The 24,979-nt window shown below is 64.6% G+C and overlaps 1 protein-coding gene across 1 annotated transcript; it reads right to left on the bottom strand.

Annotated features, from left to right (window-relative positions):
* Positions 1-2,207: 2,207 nt before the first annotated feature.
* Positions 2,208-24,560, bottom strand: LOC134433693 (uncharacterized). Its single transcript, XM_063182455.1, has 12 exons — positions 24,465-24,560; positions 23,909-24,011; positions 21,114-21,337; positions 20,559-20,661; positions 17,317-17,540; positions 16,762-16,864; positions 12,964-13,066; positions 9,804-10,027; positions 9,249-9,351; positions 6,479-6,702; positions 5,925-6,027; positions 2,208-2,329 (listed from the first exon to the last, which is right to left on the bottom strand). The coding sequence occupies exons 1-12, from the start codon at positions 24,558-24,560 to the stop codon at positions 2,287-2,289; spliced, it is 1,653 nt and encodes a 550-aa protein (XP_063038525.1). The 3' UTR covers positions 2,208-2,286.
* Positions 24,561-24,979: the final 419 nt, after the last annotated feature.

Raw genomic sequence — 24,979 nt, 5'->3', positions numbered from 1 at the left:
TGGAACCACCGAGACTGAGCGGAAGTGGCCAGAGCGGCTTAGAAACCATTGAGATTCACCGGAAGTGGCCAGAGCGGCACCGGAACCACCGAGACTGAGCGGAAGTGGCCAGAGCGGCTTAGAAACCATTGAGATTCACCGGAAATGGCTAGAGCGGCTCCGGAACCACCGAGATTGAGCGGAAGTGGCCAGAGCGGCTTAGAAACCATTGAGTTTCACCGGAAATGGCTAGAGCGGCTCCGGAACCACCAAGACTGAGCGGAAGTGGCCACAGCGGCATTGAGAAACCATTGAGATTCACCGGAAGTGGCCAGAGCGGCACCTAAACCACCGAGATCGCGCGGAAGTGGCCAGAGCGGGGAGGGACCGGCCAGGACCAGGGCCACCACCCCTGGGGGGGACAGGGACACCATGGGGACACCGTGGCGACACCGTGGCGACAGGGACACCATGGGGACAGCGAGCAGGGACCGGCCAGGACCAGGGCCGCCACCCCTGGGGGGGACACCACAGGGACAAGGCACAGCCAGAGAGGGTGAGGGGACACTGTGGGACAGTGGCACTCACCCGAGGGCCCAGGGGACACCTTGGGGACACCTTGGGGACACTCTGGGGCCCTTTGGGGACAATGGCACCCCCCCGAGGGCCCAAGGGACACCTTGGGGACCCTTTGGTGACACTTTGGGACAATGGCACTCACCCAGGGGCCCAGGGGACACCTTGGGGACACTATGAGGACCCTTTGGGGACAGTGGCACTCACCCAGGGGGTGTCGGGGGACACTGAGGGGCCCAGGGGACACTCTGGGGCCCTTTGGGGACAGTGGCACTCACCCAGGGGACACCTTGGGGACACTGTGGGGCTCTTTAGGGACAGTGGCACTCACCAAGGGGCCCAGGGGACACCTTGGAGACACCTTGGGGACCCTCTGGGGCCCTCTGGAGACAGTGGCAATGTCCCTAAAGAGCCCCACAGTGTCCCCTCAGTGTCCCCTGTGTGTCCCCAGTCCCTGTCCTCTGTGTGTCTCCAGTCCCTGTCCCTTCAGTGTCCCCTCAATGTCCCCTGTGTGTCCCCAGTCCCTGTCCCTGTCCCCTGTGTGTGCCCTCAGTGTCCCCTGTGTGTCCCCAGTCCCTGTCCCTGTCCCCTCAGTGTCCCCTGTGTGTCCCCAATCCCTGTCCCCTGTGTGTTCCCTGTCCCTCAGTGTCCCCTGTGTGTCCCCAGTCCCTGTCCCTGTCCCCTCAGTGTCTCCTGTGTGTTCCTAACTCCTGTCCCTGTCCTCTCAGTGTCCCCTCAGTGTCCCCTGTGTGTGCCCAATCCCTGTCCCTTTCCCCTCAGTGTCCCCTGTGTGTCCCCAGTCCCTGTCCCTGTCCCCTCAGATTCCCCTCAGTGTCCCCTGTGTGTCCCCAGTCCCTGTCCCTGTCCCCTCAATGTCCCCTCAGTGTCCCCTGTGTGTCCCCAGTCCCTGTCCCTGTCCCCTCAGTGTCCCCTGTGTGTCCCTAATTCCTGTCCCTGTCCTCTCAGTGTCCCCTCAGTGTCCCCTGTGTGTCCCCAGTCCCTGTCCCTGTCCCCTCAGGGTCCCTCAGTGTTCCCTTTAGTGTCCCCAGTCCTTGTCCCTGTCCTCTCAGTGTCCCCTCAGTGTCCCCTCTGAGTGCCCAATCCCTGTCCCTTTCCCTTAGTGTCCCCTCAGTGTCCCCAGTTCTTGTCCCTGTCCCCTCAGTGTCCCTTCAGTGTCCCCTGTGTGTCCCCAGTCCCTGTCCCTGTCCCCTCAGGGTCCCCTCAGTGTTCCCTTTAGTGTCCCCAGTCATTTTGCCCTGTGTGTCCTCAGTCCCTGTCCTTTCAGTGTCCCCTCAGTGTCCCCTGTGTGTCCTCAGTCCCTGTCCCTCAGTGTCCCCTGTGTGTCCTAAATCCCTGTCCCCTGTGCATCTCCTGTCCCTCAGTGTCCCAGGTGTGTCCCCAGTCCCTGTCCCTCAGTGTCCCCTGTATGTCCCCAATCCCTGTCCCCTGTGTGTTCCCTGTCCCTCAGTGTCCCCTGTGTGTCCTCAATCCCTGTCCCTGTCCCCTCAGTGTCCCCTGTGTGTCCCCAGTCCCTGTCCCTTCAGTGTCCCCAGTCCCTGTCCCCTCTGTGTCCCCTCTGTGTCCCCGCAGTGTCCCCTGTGTGTCCCCAGTCCCTGTCCCTTCAGTGTCCCCGCAGTGTCCCCTGTGTGTCCCCAGGCCCTGTCCCCGTACCCGCCGTGGCCTCGCGGCACTCGAGGCTCTCCCTCCTCTCGGGTCTCAGCCAGGTCCCGTTCACGAAGTGTCCGAGGTTGCGCCCGTGGGACTCCAGCCACGCCTGGGGGACAGGGGGGACACAATGGGACCCCTCCCCAGGACAGCCCGAGACCCCTCTGGGACCCCCTGAGACCCCCCGGGACCCCCCAGCCCCGGCCCAGCCCTCCCCCACACCCCGAAACGACCTTGGGCCCACGGGGGGACTTTGACCCCGAGGCACCCACGGCACCCCGGGCTCCCCGCGGGACCCCCAAGACCCCCCCAGGACCCCCCCAGAACTCCCCCATCCTCACGGGACCCCCCAAACCCACCCCAATTCCCCCCCGGTGCCTCCCCAGCCCCATTATTTCCCTCGCGACCGCCCCAGACCCCTCCCGAGTCTTGAGGAAGCTCCCAAGAGCCTCCCGAGACCGCCCCAGACTCTGAGGGAACCCCCCGGACCCCCAGAACCCCCCCCCGAGCCCCCTCACAGCCTCCCCAGGACCCCCAGGGGGACCCCCAGGGCCGCCCCCACCTCGCCCGGCTCGGGCCCGCCGGGGATCGGCCCCTCCTCCATGGTGGCGAAGATTTCGGGGACCCGAGGGAGCCCCGAGGGCCGCCAGAGCCGCCATCACGCCGAGCAACCGCCGAGACGGGCGGGGCGGGCCAGAGCGGCCCGGCAACCACCGAGATTCGCCAGAAAGGGGCCAGAGCGGCCCGGAACCACCGAGATTTGCCGGAAGTGGCCAGAGCGGCACCTGAACCACCGAGATTTGCCGGAAATGGCCAGAGCGGCTTAGAAACCATTGAGATTCACCGGAAGTGGCCAGAGCGGCTCCGGAACCACCGAGACTGAGCGGAAGTGGCTAGAGCGGCATAGAAACCATTGAGATTTGCCGGAAGTGGCCAGAGCGGCACCGGAACCACCGAGACTGAGCGGAAGTGGCCAGAGCGGCTTAGAAACCATTGAGATTTGCCGGAAGTGGCCAGAGCGGCACCGGAACCACCGAGACTGAGCGGAAGTGGCCAGAGCGGCTTAGAAACCATTGAGATTCACCGGAAGTGGCCAGAGCGGCACCGGAACCACCGAGACTGAGCGGAAGTGGCCAGAGCGGCTTAGAAACCATTGAGATTCACCGGAAATGGCTAGAGCGGCACCGGAACCACCGAGATTGAGCGGAAGTGGCCAGAGCGGCTTAGAAACCATTGAGTTTTACCGGAAATGGCTAGAGCGGCTCCGGAACCACCGAGCTTGAGCGGAAGTGGCCAGAGCGGCTTAGAAACCATTGAGTTTCACAGGAAATGGCTAGAGCGGCTCCGGAACCACCAAGACTGAGCGGAAGTGGCCACAGCGGCATTGAGAAACCATTGAGATTCACCGGAAGTGGCCAGAGCGGCACCTAAACCACCGAGATCGCGCGGAAGTGGCCAGAGCGGGGAGGGACCGGCCAGGACCAGGGCCACCACCCCTGGGGGGACAGGGACACCATGGGGACACCGTGGCGACACCGTGGCGACAGGGACACCATGGGGACAGCGAGCAGGGACCGGCCAGGACCAGGGCCGCCACCCCTGGGGGGACACCACAGGGACAAGGCACAGCCAGAGAGGGTGAGGGGACACTGTGGGACAGTGGCACTCACCCGAGGGCCCAGGGGACACCTTGGGGACACCTTGGGGACACTCTGGGGCCCTTTGGGGACAATGGCACCCCCCCGAGGGCCCAAGGGACACCTTGGGGACCCTTTGGTGACACTTTGGGACAATGGCACTCACCCAGGGGCCCAGGGGACACCTTGGGGACACTATGAGGACCCTTTGGGGACAGTGGCACTCACCCAGGGGGTGTCGGGGACACTGAGGGGCCCAGGGGACACTCTGGGGCCCTTTGGGGACAGTGGCACTCACCCAGGGGACACCTTGGGGACACTGTGGGGCTCTTTAGGGACAGTGGCACTCACCAAGGGGCCCAGGGGACACCTTGGAGACACCTTGGGGACCCTCTGGGGCCCTCTGGAGACAGTGGCAATGTCCCTAAAGAGCCCCACAGTGTCCCCTCAGTGTCCCCTGTGTGTCCCCAGTCCCTGTCCCCTGTGTGTCTCCAGTCCCTGTCCCTTCAGTGTCCCCTCAATGTCCCCTGTGTGTCCCCAGTCCCTGTCCCTGTCCCCTGTGTGTGCCCTCAGTGTCCCCTGTGTGTCCCCAGTCCCTGTCCCTGTCCCCTCAGTGTCCCCTGTGTGTCCCCAATCCCTGTCCCCTGTGTGTTCCCTGTCCCTCAGTGTCCCCTGTGTGTCCCCAGTCCCTGTCCCTGTCCCCTCAGTGTCTCCTGTGTGTTCCTAACTCCTGTCCCTGTCCTCTCAGTGTCCCCTCAGTGTCCCCTGTGTGTGCCCAATCCCTGTCCCTTTCCCCTCAGTGTCCCCTGTGTGTCCCCAGTCCCTGTCCCTGTCCCCTCAGATTCCCCTCAGTGTCCCCTGTGTGTCCCCAGTCCCTGTCCTGTCCCCTCAATGTCCCCTCAGTGTCCCCTGTGTGTCCCCAGTCCCTGTCCCTGTCCCTCAGTGTCCCCTGTGTGTCCCCCAGTCCCTGTCCCTGTCCCCTCAATGTCCCCTCAGTGTCCCCTGTGTGTCCCCAGTCCCTGTCCCTGTCCCTCAGTGTCCCCTGTGTGTCCCCAGTCCCTGTCCCTGTCCCCTCAGTGTCTCCTGTGTGTTCCTAACTCCTGTCCCTGTCCTCTCAGTGTCCCCTCAGTGTCCCCTGTGTGTGCCCAATCCCTGTCCCTTTCCCCTCAGTGTCCCCTGTGTGTCCCCAGTCCCTGTCCCTGTCCCCTCAATGTCCCCTCAGTGTCCCCTGTGTGTCCCCAGTCCCTGTCCCTGTCCCCTCAGTGTCCCCTGTGTGTCCCTAATTCCTGTCCCTGTCCTCTCAGTGTCCCCTCAGTGTCCCCTCTGTGTGCCCAATCCCCTGTCCCTGTCCCCTCAGGGTCCCCTCAGTGTTCCCTTTAGTGTCCCCAGTCCTGTCCCCAGTCCTTGTCCCTGTCCTCTCAGTGTCCCCTCAGTGTCCCCTCTGAGTGCCCAATCCCTGTCCCTTTCCCCTCAGTGTCCCCTCAGTGTCCCAGTTCTTGTCCCTGTCCCCTCAGTGTCCCTTCAGTGTCCCCTGTGTGTCCCCAGTCCCTGTCCCTGTCCCCTCAGGTCCCTTCAGTGTTCCCTTTAGTGTCCCCAGTCATTTTGCCCTGTGTGTCCCCAGTCCCTGTCCTTTCAGTGTCCCCTCAGTGTCCCCTGTGTGTCCTCAGTCCCTGTCCCTGTCCCTCAGTGTCCCCTGTGTGTCCTCAGTCCCTGTCCCTGTCCCTCAGTGTCCCCTGTGTGTCCTAAATCCCTGTCCCCTGTGCATCTCCTGTCCCTCAGTGTCCCAGGTGTGTCCCCAGTCCCTGTCCCTCAGTGTCCCCTGTATGTCCCCAATCCCTGTCCCTGTGTGTTCCCTGTCCCTCAGTGTCCCCTGTGTGTACTCAATCCCTGTCCCTGTCCCCTCAGTGTCCCCTGTGTGTCCCCAGTCCCTGTCCCTTCAGTGTCCCCAGTCCCTGTCCCCTCTGTGTCCCCTCTGTGTCCCCGCAGTGTCCCCTCTGTGTCCCCAGTCCCTGTCCCTTCAGTGTCCCCTCAGTGTCCCCTGTGTGTCCCCAGGCCCTGTCCCCGTACCCGCCGTGGCCTCGCGGCACTCGAGGCTCTCCCTCCTCTCGGGTCTCAGCCAGGTCCCGTTCACGAAGTGTCCGAGGTTGCGCCCGTGGGACTCCAGCCACGCCTGGGGGACAGGGGGGACACAATGGGACCCCTCCCCAGGACAGCCCGAGACCCCTCTGGGACCCCCTGAGACCCCCCGGGACCCCCAGCCCCGGCCCAGCCCTCCCCACACCCCGAAACGACCTTGGGCCCACGGGGGGACTTTGACCCCGAGGCACCCACGGCACCCCGGGCTCCCCGCGGACCCCCAAGACCCCCCAGGACCCCCCCAGAACTCCCCCATCCTCACGGGACCCCCCAAACCCACCCCAATTCCCCCCCGGTGCCTCCCCCAGCCCCATTATTTCCCTCGCGACCGCCCCAGACCCCTCCCGAGTCTTGAGGAAGCTCCCAAGAGCCTCCCGAGACCGCCCCAGACTCTGAGGGAACCCCCCGGACCCCCAGAACCCCCCCCCCGAGCCCCCTCACAGCCTCCCCAGGACCCCCAGGGGGACCCCCAGGGCCGCCCCCACCTCGCCCGGCTCGGGCCCGCCGGGGATCGGCCCCTCCTCCATGGTGGCGAAGATTTCGGGGACCGAGGGAGCCCCGAGGGCCGCCAGAGCCGCCATCACCGCCGAGCAACCGCCGAGACGGGCGGGGCGGGCCAGAGCGGCCCCGGCAACCACCGAGATTCGCCAGAAAGGGGCCAGAGCGGCCCGGAACCACCGAGATTTGCCGGAAGTGGCCAGAGCGGCACCTGAACCACCGAGATTTGCCGGAAATGGCCAGAGCGGCTTAGAAACCATTGAGATTCACCGGAAGTGGCCAGAGCGGCTCCGGAACCACCGAGACTGAGCGGAAGTGGCTAGAGCGGCATAGAAACCATTGAGATTTGCCGGAAGTGGCCAGAGCGGCACCGGAACCACCGAGACTGAGCGGAAGTGGCCAGAGCGGCATAGAAACCATTGAGATTTGCCGGAAGTGGCCAGAGCGGCACCGGAACCACCGAGACTGAGCGGAAGTGGCTAGAGCGGCTTAGAAACCATTGAGATTCACCGGAAGTGGCCAGAGCGGCACCGGAACCACCGAGACTGAGCGGAAGTGGCCAGAGCGGCTTAGAAACCATTGAGATTAACCGGAAATGGCTAGAGCGGCACCGGAACCACCGAGATTGAGCGGAAGTGGCCAGAGCGGCTTAGAAACCATTGAGTTTTACCGGAAATGGCTAGAGCGGCTCCGGAACCACCGAGCTTGAGCGGAAGTGGCCAGAGCGGCTTAGAAACCATTGAGTTTCACCGGAAATGGCTAGAGCGGCTCCGGAACCACCAAGACTGAGCGGAAGTGGCCACAGCGGCATTGAGAAACCATTGAGATTCACCGAAGTGGCCAGAGCGGCACCTAAACCACCGAGATCGCGCGGAAGTGGCCAGAGCGGGGAGGGACCGGCCAGGACCAGGGCCACCACCCCTGGGGGGACAGGGACACCATGGGGACACCGTGGCGACACCGTGGCGACAGGGACACCATGGGGACAGCGAGCAGGGACCGGCCAGGACCAGGGCCGCCACCCCTGGGGGGACACCACAGGGACAAGGCACAGCCAGAGAGGGTGAGGGGACACTGTGGGACAGTGGCACTCACCCGAGGGCCCAGGGGACACCTTGGGGACACCTTGGGGACACTCTGGGGCCCTTTGGGGACAATGGCACCCCCCCGAGGGCCCAAGGGACACCTTGGGGACCCTTTGGTGACACTTTGGGACAATGGCACTCACCCAGGGGCCCAGGGGACACCTTGGGGACACTATGAGGACCCTTTGGGGACAGTGGCACTCACCCAGGGGGTGTCGGGGGACACTGAGGGGCCCAGGGGACACTCTGGGGCCCTTTGGGGACAGTGGCACTCACCCAGGGGACACCTTGGGGGACACTGTGGGGCTCTTTAGGGACAGTGGCACTCACCAAGGGGCCCAGGGGACACCTTGGAGACACCTTGGGGACCCTCTGGGGCCCTCTGGAGACAGTGGCAATGTCCCTAAAGAGCCCCACAGTGTCCCCTCAGTGTCCCCTGTGTGTCCCCAGTCCTGTCCCCTGTGTGTCTCCAGTCCCTGTCCCTTCAGTGTCCCCTCAATGTCCCCTGTGTGTCCCCAGTCCCTGTCCCTGTCCCCTGTGTGTGCCCTCAGTGTCCCCTGTGTGTCCCCAGTCCCTGTCCCTGTCCCCTCAGTGTCCCCTGTGTGTCCCCAATCCCTGTCCCCTGTGTGTTCCCTGTCCCTCAGTGTCCCCTGTGTGTCCCCAGTCCCTGTCCCTGTCCCCTCAGTGTCTCCTGTGTGTTCCTAACTCCTGTCCCTGTCCTCTCAGTGTCCCCTCAGTGTCCCCTGTGTGTGCCCAATCCCTGTCCCTTTCCCCTCAGTGTCCCCTGTGTGTCCCCAGTCCCTGTCCCTGTCCCCTCAGATTCCCCTCAGTGTCCCCTGTGTGTCCCCAGTCCCTGTCCCTGTCCCCTCAATGTCCCCTCAGTGTCCCCTGTGTGTCCCCAGTCCCTGTCCCTGTCCCCTCAGTGTCCCCTGTGTGTCCCTAATTCCTGTCCCTGTCCTCTCAGTGTCCCCTCAGTGTCCCCTGTGTGTCCCCAGTCCCTGTCCCTGTCCCCTCAGGGTCCCCTCAGTGTTCCCTTTAGTGTCCCCAGTCCTTGTCCCTGTCCTCTCAGTGTCCCCTCAGTGTCCCCTCTGAGTGCCCAATCCCTGTCCCTTTCCCCTCAGTGTCCCCTCAGTGTCCCCAGTTCTTGTCCCTGTCCCCTCAGTGTCCCTTCAGTGTCCCCTGTGTGTCCCCAGTCCCTGTCCCTGTCCCCTCAGGGTCCCCTCAGTGTTCCCTTTAGTGTCCCCAGTCATTTTGCCCTGTGTGTCCTCAGTCCCTGTCCTTTCAGTGTCCCCTCAGTGTCCCCTGTGTGTCCTCAGTCCCTGTCCCTCAGTGTCCCCTGTGTGTCCTAAATCCCTGTCCCCTGTGCATCTCCTGTCCCTCAGTGTCCCAGGTGTGTCCCCAGTCCCTGTCCCTCAGTGTCCCCTGTATGTCCCCAATCCCTGTCCCCTTGTGTGTTCCCTGTCCCTCAGTGTCCCCTGTGTGTCCTCAATCCCTGTCCCTGTCCCCTCAGTGTCCCCTGTGTGTCCCCAGTCCCTGTCCCTTCAGTGTCCCCAGTCCCTGTCCCCTCTGTGTCCCCTCTGTGTCCCCGCAGTGTCCCCTCTGTGTCCCCAGTCCCTGTCCCTTCAGTGTCCCCGCAGTGTCCCCTGTGTGTCCCCAGGCCCTGTCCCCGTACCCGCCGTGGCCTCGCGGCACTCGAGGCTCTCCCTCCTCTCGGGTCTCAGCCAGGTCCCGTTCACGAAGTGTCCGAGGTTGCGCCCGTGGGACTCCAGCCACGCCTGGGGGACAGGGGGGACACAATGGGACCCCTCCCCAGGACAGCCCGAGACCCCTCTGGGACCCCCTGAGACCCCCCGGGACCCCCCAGCCCCGGCCCAGCCCTCCCCACACCCCGAAACGACCTTGGGCCCACGGGGGGACTTTGACCCCGAGGCACCCACGGCACCCCGGGCTCCCCGCGGGACCCCCAAGACCCCCCCAGGACCCCCCCAGAACTCCCCCATCCTCACGGGACCCCCCAAACCCACCCCAATTCCCCCCCGGTGCCTCCCCCAGCCCCATTATTTCCCTCGCGACCGCCCCAGACCCCTCCCGAGTCTTGAGGAAGCTCCCAAGAGCCTCCCGAGACCGCCCCAGACTCTGAGGGAACCCCCCGGACCCCCAGAACCCCCCCCCGAGCCCCTCACAGCCTCCCCAGGACCCCCAGGGGGACCCCCAGGGCCGCCCCCACCTCGCCCGGCTCGGGCCCGCCGGGGATCGGCCCCTCCTCCATGGTGGCGAAGATTTCGGGGACCGAGGGAGCCCCGAGGGCCGCCAGAGCCGCCATCACCGCCGAGCAACCGCCGAGACGGGCGGGGCGGGCCAGAGCGGCCCCGGCAACCACCGAGATTCGCCAGAAAGGGGCCAGAGCGGCCCGGAACCACCGAGATTTGCCGGAAGTGGCCAGAGCGGCACCTGAACCACCGAGATTGCCGGAAATGGCCAGAGCGGCTTAGAAACCATTGAGATTCACCGGAAGTGGCCAGAGCGGCTCCGGAACCACCGAGACTGAGCGGAAGTGGCTAGAGCGGCATAGAAACCATTGAGATTCACCGGAAGTGGCCAGAGCGGCACCGGAACCACCGAGACTGAGCGGAAGTGGCCAGAGCGGCTTAGAAACCATTGAGATTCACCGGAAGTGGCCAGAGCGGCTCCGGAACCACCGAGACTGAGCGGAAGTGGCTAGAGCGGCATAGAAACCATTGAGATTTGCCGGAAGTGGCCAGAGCGGCACCGGAACCACCGAGACTGAGCGGAAGTGGCCAGAGCGGCTTAGAAACCATTGAGATTTGCCGGAAGTGGCCAGAGCGGCACCGGAACCACCGAGACTGAGCGGAAGTGGCCAGAGCGGCTTAGAAACCATTGAGATTCACCGGAAGTGGCCAGAGCGGCACCGGAACCACCGAGACTGAGCGGAAGTGGCCAGAGCGGCTTAGAAACCATTGAGATTCACCGGAAATGGCTAGAGCGGCACCGGAACCACCGAGATTGAGCGGAAGTGGCCAGAGCGGCTTAGAAACCATTGAGTTTCACAGGAAATGGCTAGAGCGGCTCCGGAACCACCAAGACTGAGCGGAAGTGGCCACAGCGGCATTGAGAAACCATTGAGATTCACCGGAAGTGGCCAGAGCGGCACCTAAACCACCGAGATCGCGCGGAAGTGGCCAGAGCGGGGAGGGACCGGCCAGGACCAGGGCCACCACCCCTGGGGGGACAGGGACACCATGGGGACACCGTGGCGACACCGTGGCGACAGGGACACCATGGGGACAGCGAGCAGGGACCGGCCAGGACCAGGGCCGCCACCCCTGGGGGGACACCACAGGGACAAGGCACAGCCAGAGAGGGTGAGGGGACACTGTGGGACAGTGGCACTCACCCGAGGGCCCAGGGGACACCTTGGGGACACCTTGGGGACACTCTGGGGCCCTTTGGGGACAATGGCACCCCCCCCGAGGGCCCAAGGGACACCTTGGGGACCCTTTGGTGACACTTTGGGACAATGGCACTCACCCAGGGGCCCAGGGGACACCTTGGGGACACTATGAGGACCCTTTGGGGACAGTGGCACTCACCCAGGGGGTGTCGGGGGACACTGAGGGGCCCAGGGGACACTCTGGGGCCCTTTGGGGACAGTGGCACTCACCCAGGGGACACCTTGGGGACACTGTGGGGCTCTTTAGGGACAGTGGCACTCACCAAGGGGCCCAGGGGACACCTTGGAGACACCTTGGGGACCCTCTGGGGCCCTCTGGAGACAGTGGCAATGTCCCTAAAGAGCCCCACAGTGTCCCCTCAGTGTCCCCTGTGTGTCCCCAGTCCCTGTCCCCTGTGTGTCTCCAGTCCCTGTCCCTTCAGTGTCCCCTCAATGTCCCCTGTGTGTCCCCAGTCCCTGTCCCTGTCCCCTGTGTGTGCCCTCAGTGTCCCCTGTGTGTCCCCAGTCCCTGTCCCTGTCCCCTCAGTGTCCCCTGTGTGTCCCCAATCCCTGTCCCCTGTGTGTTCCCTGTCCCTCAGTGTCCCCTGTGTGTCCCCAGTCCCTGTCCCTGTCCCCTCAGTGTCTCCTGTGTGTTCCTAACTCCTGTCCCTGTCCTCTCAGTGTCCCCTCAGTGTCCCCTGTGTGTGCCCAATCCCTGTCCCTTTCCCCTCAGTGTCCCCTGTGTGTCCCCAGTCCCTGTCCCTGTCCCCTCAGATTCCCCTCAGTGTCCCCTGTGTGTCCCCAGTCCCTGTCCCTGTCCCCTCAATGTCCCCTCAGTGTCCCCTGTGTGTCCCCAGTCCCTGTCCCTGTCCCTCAGTGTCCCCTGTGTGTCCCCAGTCCCTGTCCCTGTCCCCTCAGTGTCTCCTGTGTGTTCCTAACTCCTGTCCCTGTCCTCTCAGTGTCCCCTCAGTGTCCCCTGTGTGTGCCCAATCCCTGTCCCTTTCCCCTCAGTGTCCCCTGTGTGTCCCCAGTCCCTGTCCCTGTCCCCTCAGATTCCCCTCAGTGTCCCCTGTGTGTCCCCAGTCCCTGTCCCTGTCCCCTCAATGTCCCCTCAGTGTCCCCTGTGTGTCCCCAGTCCCTGTCCCTGTCCCCTCAGTGTCCCCTGTGTGTCCCTAATTCCTGTCCCTGTCCTCTCAGTGTCCCCTCAGTGTCCCCTCTGTGTGCCCAATCCCTGTCCCTGTCCCCTCAGATTCCCCTCACTGACCCCTGTGTGTCCCAGTCCTTGTCCCTGTCCTCTCAGTGTCCCTCTGAGTGCCCAATCCCTGTCCCTTTCCCCTCAGTGTCCCCTCAGTGTCCCCAGTTCTTGTCCCTGTCCCCTCAGTGTCCCTTCAGTGTCCCCTGTGTGTCCCCAGTCCCTGTCCCTGTCCCCTCAGGGTCCCCTCAGTGTTCCTTTTAGTGTCCCCAGTCATTTTGCCCTGTGTGTCCCCAGTCCCTGTCCTTTCAGTGTCCCCTCAGTGTCCCCTGTGTGACCTCAGTCCCTGTCCCTGTCCCTCAGTGTCCCCTGTGTGTCCTCAGTCCCTGTCCCTGTCCCTCAGTGTCCCCTGTGTGTCCTAAATCCCTGTCCCCTGTGCATCTCCTGTCCCTCAGTGTCCCAGGTGTGTCCCCAGTCCCTGTCCCTCAGTGTCCCCTGTATGTCCCCAATCCCTGTCCCCTGTGTGTTCCCTGTCCCTCAGTGTCCCCTGTGTGTACTCAATCCCTGTCCCTGTCCCCTCAGTGTCCCCTGTGTGTCCCCAGTCCCTGTCCCTTCAGTGTCCCCAGTCCCTGTCCCCTCTGTGTCCCCTCTGTGTCCCCGCAGTGTCCCCTGTGTGTCCCCAGTCCCTGTCCCTTCAGTGTCCCCGCAGTGTCCCCTGTGTGTCCCCAGGCCCTGTCCCCGTACCCGCCGTGGCCTCGCGGCACTCGAGGCTCTCCCTCCTCTCGGGTCTCAGCCAGGTCCCGTTCACGAAGTGTCCGAGGTTGCGCCCGTGGGACTCCAGCCACGCCTGGGGGACAGGGGGGACACAATGGGACCCCTCCCCAGGACAGCCCGAGACCCCTCTGGGACCCCCTGAGACCCCCCGGGACCCCCCAGCCCCGGCCCAGCCCTCCCCACACCCCGAAACGACCTTGGGCCCACGGGGGGACTTTGACCCCGAGGCACCCACGGCACCCCGGGCTCCCCGCGGGACCCCCAAGACCCCCCCAGGACCCCCCCAGAACTCCCCCATCCTCACGGGACCCCCCAAACCCACCCCAATTCCCCCCCGGTGCCTCCCCCAGCCCCATTATTTCCCTCGCGACCACCCCAGACCCCTCCCGAGTCTTGAGGAAGCTCCCAAGAGCCTCCCGAGACCGCCCCAGACTCTGAGGGAACCCCCCGGACCCCCAGAACCCCCCCCCGAGCCCCCTCACAGCCTCCCCAGGACCCCCAGGGGGACCCCCAGGGCCGCCCCCACCTCGCCCGGCTCGGGCCCGCCGGGGATCGGCCCCTCCTCCATGGTGGCGAAGATTTCGGGGACCGACGGAGCCCCGAGGGCCGCCAGAGCCGCCATCACCGCCGAGCAACCGCCGAGACGGGCGGGGCGGGCCAGAGCGGCCCCGGCAACCACCGAGATTCGCCAGAAAGGGGCCAGAGCGGCCCGGAACCACCGAGATTTGCCGGAAGTGGCCAGAGCGGCACCTGAACCACCGAGATTTGCCGGAAATGGCCAGAGCGGCTTAGAAACCATTGAGATTCACCGGAAGTGGCCAGAGCGGCTCCGGAACCACCGAGACTGAGCAGAAGTGGCTAGAGCGGCATAGAAACCATTGAGATTTGCCGGAAGTGGCCAGAGCGGCACCGGAACCACCGAGACTGAGCGGAAGTGGCCAGAGCGGCTTAGAAACCATTGAGATTCACCGGAAGTGGCCAGAGCGGCTCCGGAACCACCGAGACTGAGCGGAAGTGGCTAGAGCGGCATAGAAACCATTGAGATTTGCCGGAAGTGGCCAGAGCGGCACCGGAACCACCGAGACTGAGCGGAAGTGGCCAGAGCGGCTTAGAAACCATTGAGATTTGCCGGAAGTGGCCAGAGCGGCACCGGAACCACCGAGACTGAGCGGAAGTGGCCAGAGCGGCTTAGAAACCATTGAGATTCACCGGAAGTGGCCAGAGCGGCACCGGAACCACCGAGACTGAGCGGAAGTGGCCAGAGCGGCTTAGAAACCATTGAGATTCACCGGAAATGGCTAGAGCGGCACCGGAACCACCGAGATTGAGCGGAAGTGGCCAGAGCGGCTTAGAAACCATTGAGTTTCACCGGAAATGGCTAGAGCGGCTCCGGAACCACCGAGCTTGAGCGGAAGTGGCCAGAGCGGCTTAGAAACCATTGAGTTTCACAGGAAATGGCTAGAGCGGCTCCGGAACCACCAAGACTGAGCGGAAGTGGCCACAGCGGCATTGAGAAACCATTGAGATTCACCGGAAGTGGCCAGAGCGGCACCTAAACCACCGAGATCGCGCGGAAGTGGCCAGAGCGGGGAGGGACCGGCCAGGACCAGGGCCACCACCCCTGGGGGGACAGGGACACCATGGGGACACCGTGGCGACACCGTGGCGACAGGGACACCATGGGGACAGCGAGCAGGGACCGGCCAGGACCAGGGCCGCCACCCCTGGGGGGACACCACAGGGACAAGGCACAGCCAGAGAGGGTGAGGGGACACTGTGGGACAGTGGCACTCACCCGAGGGCCCAGGGGACACCTTGGGGACACCTTGGGGACACTCTGGGGCCCTTTGGGGACAATGGCACCCCCCCGAGGGCCCAAGGGACACCTTGGGGACCCTTTGGTGACACTTTGGGACAATGGCACTCACCCAGGGGCCCAGGGGACACCTTGGGGACACTATGAGGACCCTTTGGGGACAGTGGCACTCACCCAGGGGGTGTCGGGGGACACTGAGGGGCCCAGGGGACACTCTGGGGCCCTTTGGGGACAGTGGCACTCACCCAGGGGACACCTTGGGGACACTGTGGGGCTCTTTAGGGACAGTGGCACTCACCAAGGGGCCCAGGGGACACCTTGGAGACACCTTGGGGACCCTCTGGGGCCCTCTGGAGACAGTGGCAATGTCCCTAAAGAGCCCCACAGTGTCCCCTCAGTGTCCCCTGTGTGTCCCCAGTCCCTGTCCCCTGTGTGTCTCCAGTCCCTGTCCCTTCAGTGTCCCCTCAATGTCCCCTGTGTGTCCCCAGTCCCTGTCCCTGTCCCCTGTGTGTGCCCTCAGTGTCCCCTGTGTGTCCCCAGTCCCTGTCCCTGTCCCCTCAGTGTCCCCTGTGTGTCCCCAATCCCTGTCCCCTGTGTGTTCCCTGTCCCTCAGTGTCCCCTGTGTGTCCCCAGTCCCTGTCCCTGTCCCCTCAGTGTCTCCTGTGTGTTCCTAACTCCTGTCCCTGTCCTCTCAGTGTCCCCTCAGTGTCCCCTGTGTGTGCCCAATCCCTGTCCCTTTCCCCTCAGTGTCCCCTGTGTGTCCCCAGTCCCTGTCCCTGTCCCCTCAGATTCCCCTCAGTGTCCCCTGTGTGTCCCCAGTCCCTGTCCCTGTCCCCTCAATGTCCCCTCAGTGTCCCCTGTGTGTCCCCAGTCCCTGTCCCTGTCCCTCAGTGTCCCCTGTGTGTCCCCAGTCCCTGTCCCTGTCCCCTCAGTGTCTCCTGTGTGTTCCTAACTCCTGTCCCTGTCCTCTCAGTGTCCCCTCAGTGTCCCCTGTGTGTGCCCAATCCCTGTCCCTTTCCCCTCAGTGTCCCCTGTGTGTCCCCAGTCCCTGTCCCTGTCCCCTCAGATTCCCCTCAGTGTCCCCTGTGTGTCCCCAGTCCCTGTCCCTGTCCCCTCAATGTCCCCTCAGTGTCCCCTGTGTGTCCCCAGTCCCTGTCCCTGTCCCCTCAGTGTCCCCTGTGTGTCCCTAATTCCTGTCCCTGTCCTCTCAGTGTCCCCTCAGTGTCCCCTCTGTGTGCCCAATCCCTGTCCCTGTCCCCTCAGATTCCCCTCACTGACCCCTGTGTGTCCCCAGTCCTTGTCCCTGTCCTCTCAGTGTCCCCTCTGAGTGCCCAATCCCTGTCCCTTTCCCCTCAGTGTCCCCTCAGTGTCCCCAGTTCTTGTCCCTGTCCCCTCAGTGTCCCTTCAGTGTCCCCTGTGTGTCCCCAGTCCCTGTCCCTGTCCCCTCAGGGTCCCCTCAGTGTTCCCTTTAGTGTCCCCAGTCATTTTGCCCTGTGTGTCCCCAGTCCCTGTCCTTTCAGTGTCCCCTCAGTGTCCCCTGTGTGACCTCAGTCCCTGTCCCTGTCCCTCAGTGTCCCCTGTGTGTCCTCAGTCCCTGTCCCTGTCCCTCAGTGTCCCCTGTGTGTCCTAAATCCCTGTCCCCTGTGCATCTCCTGTCCCTCAGTGTCCCAGGTGTGTCCCCAGTCCCTGTCCCTCAGTGTCCCCTGTATGTCCCCAATCCCTGTCCCCTGTGTGTTCCCTGTCCCTCAGTGTCCCCTGTGTGTACTCAATCCCTGTCCCTGTCCCCTCAGTGTCCCCTGTGTGTCCCCAGTCCCTGTCCCTTCAGTGTCCCCAGTCCCTGTCCCCTCTGTGTCCCCTCTGTGTCCCCGCAGTGTCCCCTGTGTGTCCCCAGTCCCTGTCCCTTCAGTGTCCCCGCAGTGTCCCCTGTGTGTCCCCAGGCCCTGTCCCCGTACCCGCCGTGGCCTCGCGGCACTCGAGGCTCTCCCTCCTCTCGGGTCTCAGCCAGGTCCCGTTCACGAAGTGTCCGAGGTTGCGCCCGTGGGACTCCAGCCACGCCTGGGGGACAGGGGGGACACAATGGGACCCCTCCCCAGGACAGCCCGAGACCCCTCTGGGACCCCCTGAGACCCCCCGGGACCCCCCAGCCCCGGCCCAGCCCTCCCCACACCCCGAAACGACCTTGGGCCCACGGGGGGACTTTGACCCCGACGCACCCACGGCACCCCGGGCTCCCCGCGGGACCCCCAAGACCCCCCCAGGACCCCCCCAGAACTCCCCCATCCTCACGGGACCCCCCAAACCCACCCCAATTCCCCCCCGGTGCCTCCCCCAGCCCCATTATTTCCCTCGCGACCGCCCCAGACCCCTCCCGAGTCTTGAGGAAGCTCCCAAGAGCCTCCCGAGACCGCCCCAGACTCTGAGGGAACCCCCAGGACCCCCCGAGCTCCCCCCGAGCCCCCTCACAGCCTCCCCAGGACCCCCAGGGGGACCCCCAGGGCCGCCCCCACCTCGCCCGGCTCGGGCCCGCCGGGGATCGGCCCCTCCTCCATGGTGGCGAAGATTTCGGGGACCGAGGGAGCCCCGAGGGCCGCCAGAGCCGCCATCACCGCCGAGCAACCGCCGAGACGGGCGGGGCGGGCCAGAGCGGCCCCGGCAACCACCGAGATTCGCCAGAAAGGGGCCAGAGCGGCCCGGAACCACCGAGATTTGCCGGAAGTGGCCAGAGCGGCACCTGAACCACCGAGATTTGCCGGAAATGGCCAGAGCGGCTTAGAAACCATTGAGATTCACCGGAAGTGGCCAGAGCGGCTCCGGAACCACCGAGACTGAGCGGAAGTGGCTAGAGCGGCATAGAAACCATTGAGATTTGCCGGAAGTGGCCAGAGCGGCACCGGAACCACCGAGACTGAGCGGAAGTGGCCAGAGCGGCTTATAAACCATTGAGATTCACCGGAAGTGGCCAGAGCGTCTCCGGAACCACCGAGACTGAGCGGAAGTGGCTAGAGCGGCATAGAAACCATTGAGATTTGCCGGAAGTGGCCAGAGCGGCACCGGAACCACCGAGACTGAGCGGAAGTGGCCAGAGCGGCTTAGAAACCATTGAGATTTGCCGGAAGTGGCCAGAGCGGCACCGGAACCACCGAGACTGAGCGGAAGTGGCCAGAGCGGCTTAGAAACCATTGAGATTCACCGGAAGTGGCCAGAGCGGCACCGGAACCACCGAGACTGAGCGGAAGTGGCCAGAGCGGCTTAGAAACCATTGAGATTCACCGGAAATGGCTAGAGCGGCACCGGAACCACCGAGATTGAGCGGAAGTGGCCAGAGCGGCTTAGAAACCATTGAGTTTCACCGGAAATGGCTAGAGCGGCTCCGGAACCACCGAGCTTGAGCGGAAGTGGCCAGAGCGGCTTAGAAACCATTGAGTTTCACAGGAAATGGCTAGAGCGGCTCCGGAACCACCAAGACTGAGCGGAAGTGGCCACAGCGGCATTGAGAAACCATTGAGATTCACCGGAAGTGGCCAGAGCGGCACCTAAACCACCGAGATCGCGCGGAAGTGGCCAGAGCGGGGAGGGACCGGCCAGGACCAGGGCCACCACCCCTGGGGGGACAGGGACACCATGGGGACACCGTGGCGACACCGTGGCGACAGGGACACCATGGGGACAGCGAGCAGGGACCGGCCAGGACCAGGGCCGCCACCCCTGGGGGGACACCACAGGGACAAGGCACAGCCAGAGAGGGTGAGGGGACACTGTGGGACAGTGGCACTCACCCGAGGGCCCAGGGGACACCTTGGGGACACCTTGGGGACACTCTGGGGCCCTTTGGGGACAATGGCACCCCCCCGAGGGCCCAAGGGACACCTTGGGGACCCTTTGGTGACACTTTGGGACAATGGCACTCACCCAGGGGCCCAGGGGACACCTTGGGGACACTATGAGGACCCTTTGGGGACAGTGGCACTCACCCAGGGGGTGTCGGGGGACACTGAGGGGCCCAGGGGACACTCTGGGGCCCTTTGGGGACAGTGGCACTCACCCAGGGGACACCTTGGGGACACTGTGGGGCTCTTTAGGGACAGTGGCACTCACCAAGGGGCCCAGAGGACACCTTGGAGACACCTTGGGGACCCTCTGGGGCCCTCTGGAGACAGTGGCAATGTCCCTAAAGAGCCCCACAGTGTCCCCTCAGTGTCCCCTGTGTGTCCCCAGTCCCTGTCCCCTGTGTGTCTCCAGTCCCTGTCCCTTCAGTGTCCCCTCAATGTCCCCTGTGTGTCCCCAGTCCCTGTCCCTGTCCCCTGTGTGTGCCCTCAGTGTCCCCTGTGTGTCCCCAGTCCCTGTCCCTGTCCCCTCAGTGTCCCCTGTGTGTCCCCAATCCCTGTCCCCTGTGTGTTCCCTGTCCCTCAGTGTCCCCTGTGTGTCCCCAGTCCCTGTCCCTGTCCCCTCAGTGTCTCCTGTGTGTTCCTAACTCCTGTCCCTGTCCTCTCAGTGTCCCCTCAGTGTCCCCTGTGTGTGCCCAATCCCTGTCCCTTTCCCCTCAGTGTCCCCTGTGTGTCCCCAGTCCCTGTCCCTGTCCCCTCAGATTCCCCTCAGTGTCCCCTGTGTGTCCCCAGTCCCTGTCCCTGTCCCCTCAATGTCCCCTCAGTGTCCCCTGTGTGTCCCCAGTCCCTGTCCCTGTCCCTCAGTGTCCCCTGTGTGTCCCCAGTCCCTGTCCCTGTCCCCTCAGTGTCTCCTGTGTGTTCCTAACTCCTGTCCCTGTCCTCTCAGTGTCCCCTCAGTGTCCCCTGTGTGTGCCCAATCCCTGTCCCTTTCCCCTCAGTGTCCCCTGTGTGTCCCCAGTCCCTGTCCCTGTCCCCTCAGATTCCCCTCAGTGTCCCCTGTGTGTCCCCAGTCCCTGTCCCTGTCCCCTCAATGTCCCCTCAGTGTCCCCTGTGTGTCCCCAGTCCCTGTCCCTGTCCCCTCAGTGTCCCCTGTGTGTCCCTAATTCCTGTCCCTGTCCTCTCAGTGTCCCCTCAGTGTCCCCTCTGTGTGCCCAATCCCTGTCCCTGTCCCCTCAGATTCCCCTCACTGACCCCTGTGTGTCCCCAGTCCTTGTCCCTGTCCTCTCAGTGTCCCCTCTGAGTGCCCAATCCCTGTCCCTTTCCCCTCAGTGTCCCCTCAGTGTCCCCAGTTCTTGTCCCTGTCCCCTCAGTGTCCCTTCAGTGTCCCCTGTGTGTCCCCAGTCCCTGTCCCTGTCCCCTCAGGGTCCCCTCAGTGTTCCCTTTAGTGTCCCCAGTCATTTTGCCCTGTGTGTCCCCAGTCCCTGTCCTTTCAGTGTCCCCTCAGTGTCCCCTGTGTGACCTCAGTCCCTGTCCCTGTCCCTCAGTGTCCCCTGTGTGTCCTCAGTCCCTGTCCCTGTCCCTCAGTGTCCCCTGTGTGTCCTAAATCCCTGTCCCCTGTGCATCTCCTGTCCCTCAGTGTCCCAGGTGTGTCCCCAGTCCCTGTCCCTCAGTGTCCCCTGTATGTCCCCAATCCCTGTCCCCTGTGTGTTCCCTGTCCCTCAGTGTCCCCTGTGTGTACTCAATCCCTGTCCCTGTCCCCTCAGTGTCCCCTGTGTGTCCCCAGTCCCTGTCCCTTCAGTGTCCCCAGTCCCTGTCCCCTCTGTGTCCCCTCTGTGTCCCCGCAGTGTCCCCTGTGTGTCCCCAGTCCCTGTCCCTTCAGTGTCCCCGCAGTGTCCCCTGTGTGTCCCCAGGCCCTGTCCCCGTACCCGCCGTGGCCTCGCGGCACTCGAGGCTCTCCCTCCTCTCGGGTCTCAGCCAGGTCCCGTTCACGAAGTGTCCGAGGTTGCGCCCGTGGGACTCCAGCCACGCCTGGGGGACAGGGGGGACACAATGGGACCCCTCCCCAGGACAGCCCGAGACCCCTCTGGGACCCCCTGAGACCCCCCGGGACCCCCCAGCCCCGGCCCAGCCCTCCCCACACCCCGAAACGACCTTGGGCCCACGGGGGGACTTTGACCCCGAGGCACCCACGGCACCCCGGGCTCCCCGCGGGACCCCCAAGACCCCCCCAGGACCCCCCCAGAACTCCCCCATCCTCACGGGACCCCCCAAACCCACCCCAATTCCCCCCCGGTGCCTCCCCCAGCCCCATTATTTCCCTCGCGACCGCCCCAGACCCCTCCCGAGTCTTGAGGAAGCTCCCAAGAGCCTCCCGAGACCGCCCCAGACTCTGAGGGAACCCCCAGGACCCCCCGAGCTCCCCCCGAGCCCCCTCACAGCCTCCCCAGGACCCCCAGGGGGACCCCCAGGGCCGCCCCCACCTCGCCCGGCTCGGGCCCGCCGGGGATCGGCCCCTCCTCCATGGTGGCGAAGATTTCGGGGACCGAGGGAGCCCCGAGGGCCGCCAGAGCCGCCATCACCGCCGAGCAACCGCCGAGACGGGCGGGGCGGGCCAGAGCGGCCCCGGCAACCACCGAGATTCGCCAGAAAGGGGCCAGAGCGGCCCGGAACCACCGAGATTTGCCGGAAGTGGCCAGAGCGGCACCTGAACCACCGAGATTTGCCGGAAATGGCCAGAGCGGCTTAGAAACCATTGAGATTCACCGGAAGTGGCCAGAGCGGCTCCGGAACCACCGAGACTGAGCGGAAGTGGCTAGAGCGGCATAGAAACCATTGAGATTTGCCGGAAGTGGCCAGAGCGGCACCGGAACCACCGAGACTGAGCGGAAGTGGCCAGAGCGGCTTAGAAACCATTGAGATTTGCCGGAAGTGGCCAGAGCGGCACCGGAACCACCGAGACTGAGCGCAAGTGGCCAGAGCGGCTTAGAAACCATTGAGATTTGCCGGAAGTGGCCAGAGCGGCACCGGAACCACCGAGACTGAGCGGAAGTGACCAGAGCGGCTTAGAAACCATTGAGATTCACCGGAAATGGCTAGAGCGGCACCGGAACCACCGAGATTGAACGGAAGTGGCCAGAGCGGCTTAGAAACCATTGAGTTTTACCGGAAATGGCTAGAGCGGCTCCGGAACCACCGAGATTGAGCGGAAGTGGCCAGAGCGGCTTAGAAACCATTGAGTTTCACCGGAAATGGCTAGAGCGGCTCCGGAACCACCAAGACTGAGCGGAAGTGGCCACAGCGGCATTGAGAAACCATTGAGATTCACCGGAAGTGGCCAGAGCGGCACCTAAACCACCGAGATCGCGCGGAAGTGGCCAGAGCGGGGAGGGACCGGCCAGGACCAGGGCCACCACCCCTGGGGGGACAGGGACACCATGGGGACACCGTGGCGACACCGTGGCGACACCGTGGCGACAGGGACACCATGGGGACAGCGAGCAGGGACCAGCCAGGACCAGGGCCACCACCCCTGAGGGGACAGGGACATCATGGGGACACCGTGGGGACATCATGGGGACAGGGACACCATGGGGACAGCGAGCAGGGACCGGCCAGGACCAGGGCCGCCACCCCTGGGGGGACACCACAGGGACAAGGCACAGCCAGAGAGGGTGAGGGGACACTGTGGGACAGTGGCACTCACCCGAGGGCCCAGGGGACACCTTGGGGACACCTTGGGGACACTCTGGGGCCCTTTGGGGACAATGGCACCCACCCGAGGGCCCAAGGGACACCTTGGGGACCCTTTGGTGACACTTTGGGACAATGGCACTCACCCAGGGGCCCAGGGGACACCTTGGGGACACTATGAGGACCCTTTGGGGACAGTGGCACTCACCCAGGGGGTGTCGGGGGACACTGAGGGGCCCAGGGGACACTCTGGGGCCCTTTGGGGACAGTGGCACTCACCCAGGGGACACCTTGGGGACACTGTGGGGCTCTTTAGGGACAGTGGCACTCACCAAGGGGCCCAGGGGACACCTTGGAGACACCTTGGGGACCCTCTGGGGCCCTCTGGAGACAGTGGCAATGTCCCTAAAGAGCCCCACAGTGTCCCCTCAGTGTCCCCTGTGTGTCCCCAGTCCCTGTCCCCTGTGTGTCTCCAGTCCCTGTCCCTTCAGTGTCCCCTCAATGTCCCCTGTGTGTCCCCAGTCCCTGTCCCTGTCCCCTGTGTGTGCCCTCAGTGTCCCCTGTGTGTCCCCAGTCCCTGTCCCTGTACCCTCAGTGTCCCCTGTGTGTCCCCAATCCCTGTCCCCTGTGTGTTCCCTGTCCCTCAGTGTCCCCTGTGTGTCCCCAGTCCCTGTCCCTGTCCCCTCAGTGTCTCCTGTGTGTTCCTAACTCCTGTCCCTGTCCTCTCAGTGTCCCCTCAGTGTCCCCTGTGTGTGCCCAATCCCTGTCCCTTTCCCCTCAGTGTCCCCTGTGTGTCCCCAGTCCCTGTCCCTGTCCCCTCAGATTCCCCTCAGTGTCCCCTGTGTGTCCCCAGTCCCTGTCCCTGTCCCCTCAATGTCCCCTCAGTGTCCCCTGTGTGTCCCCAGTCCCTGTCCCTGTCCCCTCAGTGTCCCCTGTGTGTCCCTAATTCCTGTCCCTGTCCTCTCAGTGTCCCCTCAGTGTCCCCTCTGAGTGCCCAATCCCTGTCCCTTTCCCCTCAGTGTCCCCTCAGTGTCCCCAGGTCTTGTCCCTGTCCCCTCAGTGTCCCTTCAGTGTCCCCTGTGTGTCCCCAGTCCCTGTCCCTGTCCCCTCAGGGTCCCCTCAGTGTTCCCTTTAGTGTCCCCAGTCATTTTGTCCTGTGTGTCCCCAGTCCCTGTCCTTTCAGTGTCCCCTCAGTGTCCCCTGTGTGTCCTCAGTCCCTGTCCCTGTCCCTCAGTGTCCCCTGTGTGTCCTAAATCCCTGTCCCTGTCCCTCAGTGTCCCCTCAGTGTGCCCTGTGTGTCCTCAGTCCCTGTCCCTGTCCCTCAGTGTCCCCTGTGTGTCCTAAATCCCTGTCCCCTGTGCATCTCCTGTCCCTCAGTGCCCCAAGTGTGTCCCCAGTCCCTGTCCCTCAGTGTCCCCTGTATGTCCCCAATCCCTGTCCCCTGTGTGTTCCCTGTCCCTCAGTGTCCCCTGTGTGTCCTCAATCCCTGTCCCTGTCCCCTCAGTGTCCCCTGTGTGTCCCCAGGCCCTGTCCCCTCAGTGTCCCCGCAGTGTCCCCTGTGTGTCCCCAGGCCCTGTCCCCGTACCCGCCGTGGCCTCGCGGCACTCGAGGCTCTCCCTCCTCTCGGGTCTCAGCCAGGTCCCGTTCACGAAGTGTCCGAGGTTGCGCCCGTGGGACTCCAGCCACGCCTGGGGGACAGGGGGGACACAATGGGACCCCTCCCCAGGACAGCCCGAGACCCCTCTGGGACCCCCTGAGACCCCCCGGGACCCCCCAGCCCCGGCCCAGCCCTCCCCACACCCCGAAACGACCTGGGGCCCACGGGGGGACTTTGACCCCGACGCACCCACGGCACCCCGGGCTCCCCGCGGGACCCCCAAGACCCCCCCAGGACCCCCCCAGAACTCCCCCATCCTCACGGGACCCCCCAAACCCACCCCAATTCCCCCCCGGTGCCTCCCCCAGCCCCATTATTTCCCTCGCGACCGCCCCAGACCCCTCCCGAGTCTTGAGGAAGCTCCCAAGAGCCTCCCGAGACCGCCCCAGACTCTGAGGGAACCCCCCGGACCCCCAGAACCCCCCCCCGAGCCCCCTCACAGCCTCCCCAGGACCCCCAGGGGGACCCCCAGGGCCGCCCCCACCTCGCCCGGCTCGGGCCCGCCGGGGATCGGCCCCTCCTCCATGGTGGCGAAGATTTCGGGGACCGAGGGAGCCCCGAGGGCCGCCAGAGCCGCCATCACCGCCGAGCAACCGCCGAGACGGGCGGGGCGGGCCAGAGCGGCCCCGGCAACCACCGAGATTCGCCAGAAAGGGGCCAGAGCGGCCCGGAACCACCGAGATTTGCCGGAAGTGGCCAGAGCGGCACCTGAACCACCGAGATTTGCCGGAAATGGCCAGAGCGGCTTAGAAACCATTGAGATTCACCGGAAGTGGCCAGAGCGGCTCCGGAACCACCGAGACTGAGCGGAAGTGGCCAGAGCGGCATAGAAACCATTGAGATTTGCCGGAAGTGGCCAGAGCGTCACCGGAACCAGCGAGATTTAGCGGAAGTGGCCAGAGCGGCTTAGAAACCATTGAGATTCACCGGAAATGGCTAGAGCGTCACCGGAACAACCGAGATTCAGCGGAAGTGGCCAGAGCGGCTTAGAAACCATTG

This window comes from Melospiza melodia, unplaced genomic scaffold (assembly GCF_035770615.1).
Source record: "Melospiza melodia melodia isolate bMelMel2 unplaced genomic scaffold, bMelMel2.pri scaffold_236, whole genome shotgun sequence".
In the NCBI taxonomy this organism is placed as follows: Eukaryota; Metazoa; Chordata; class Aves; order Passeriformes; family Passerellidae; genus Melospiza; species Melospiza melodia.
This window is presented reverse-complemented; position numbering and strand designations above follow the sequence as displayed.

Excerpts from the sequence above, each read along its gene's own strand:
- LOC134433693 (XM_063182455.1), bottom strand. The coding sequence starts at position 24,560 with ATGGCGGCTCTGGCGGCCCTCGGGGCTCCCTCGGTCCCCGAAATCTTC. Across the intron at positions 24,012-24,464 it reads GCGGGCCCGAGCCGGGCGAG|GCGTGGCTGGAGTCCCACGG; the intron begins GTGGGGGCGGCC and ends CCTGTCCCCCAG. Across the intron at positions 6,028-6,478 it reads GCGGGCCCGAGCCGGGCGAG|GCGTGGCTGGAGTCCCACGG; the intron begins GTGGGGGCGGCC and ends CCTGTCCCCCAG.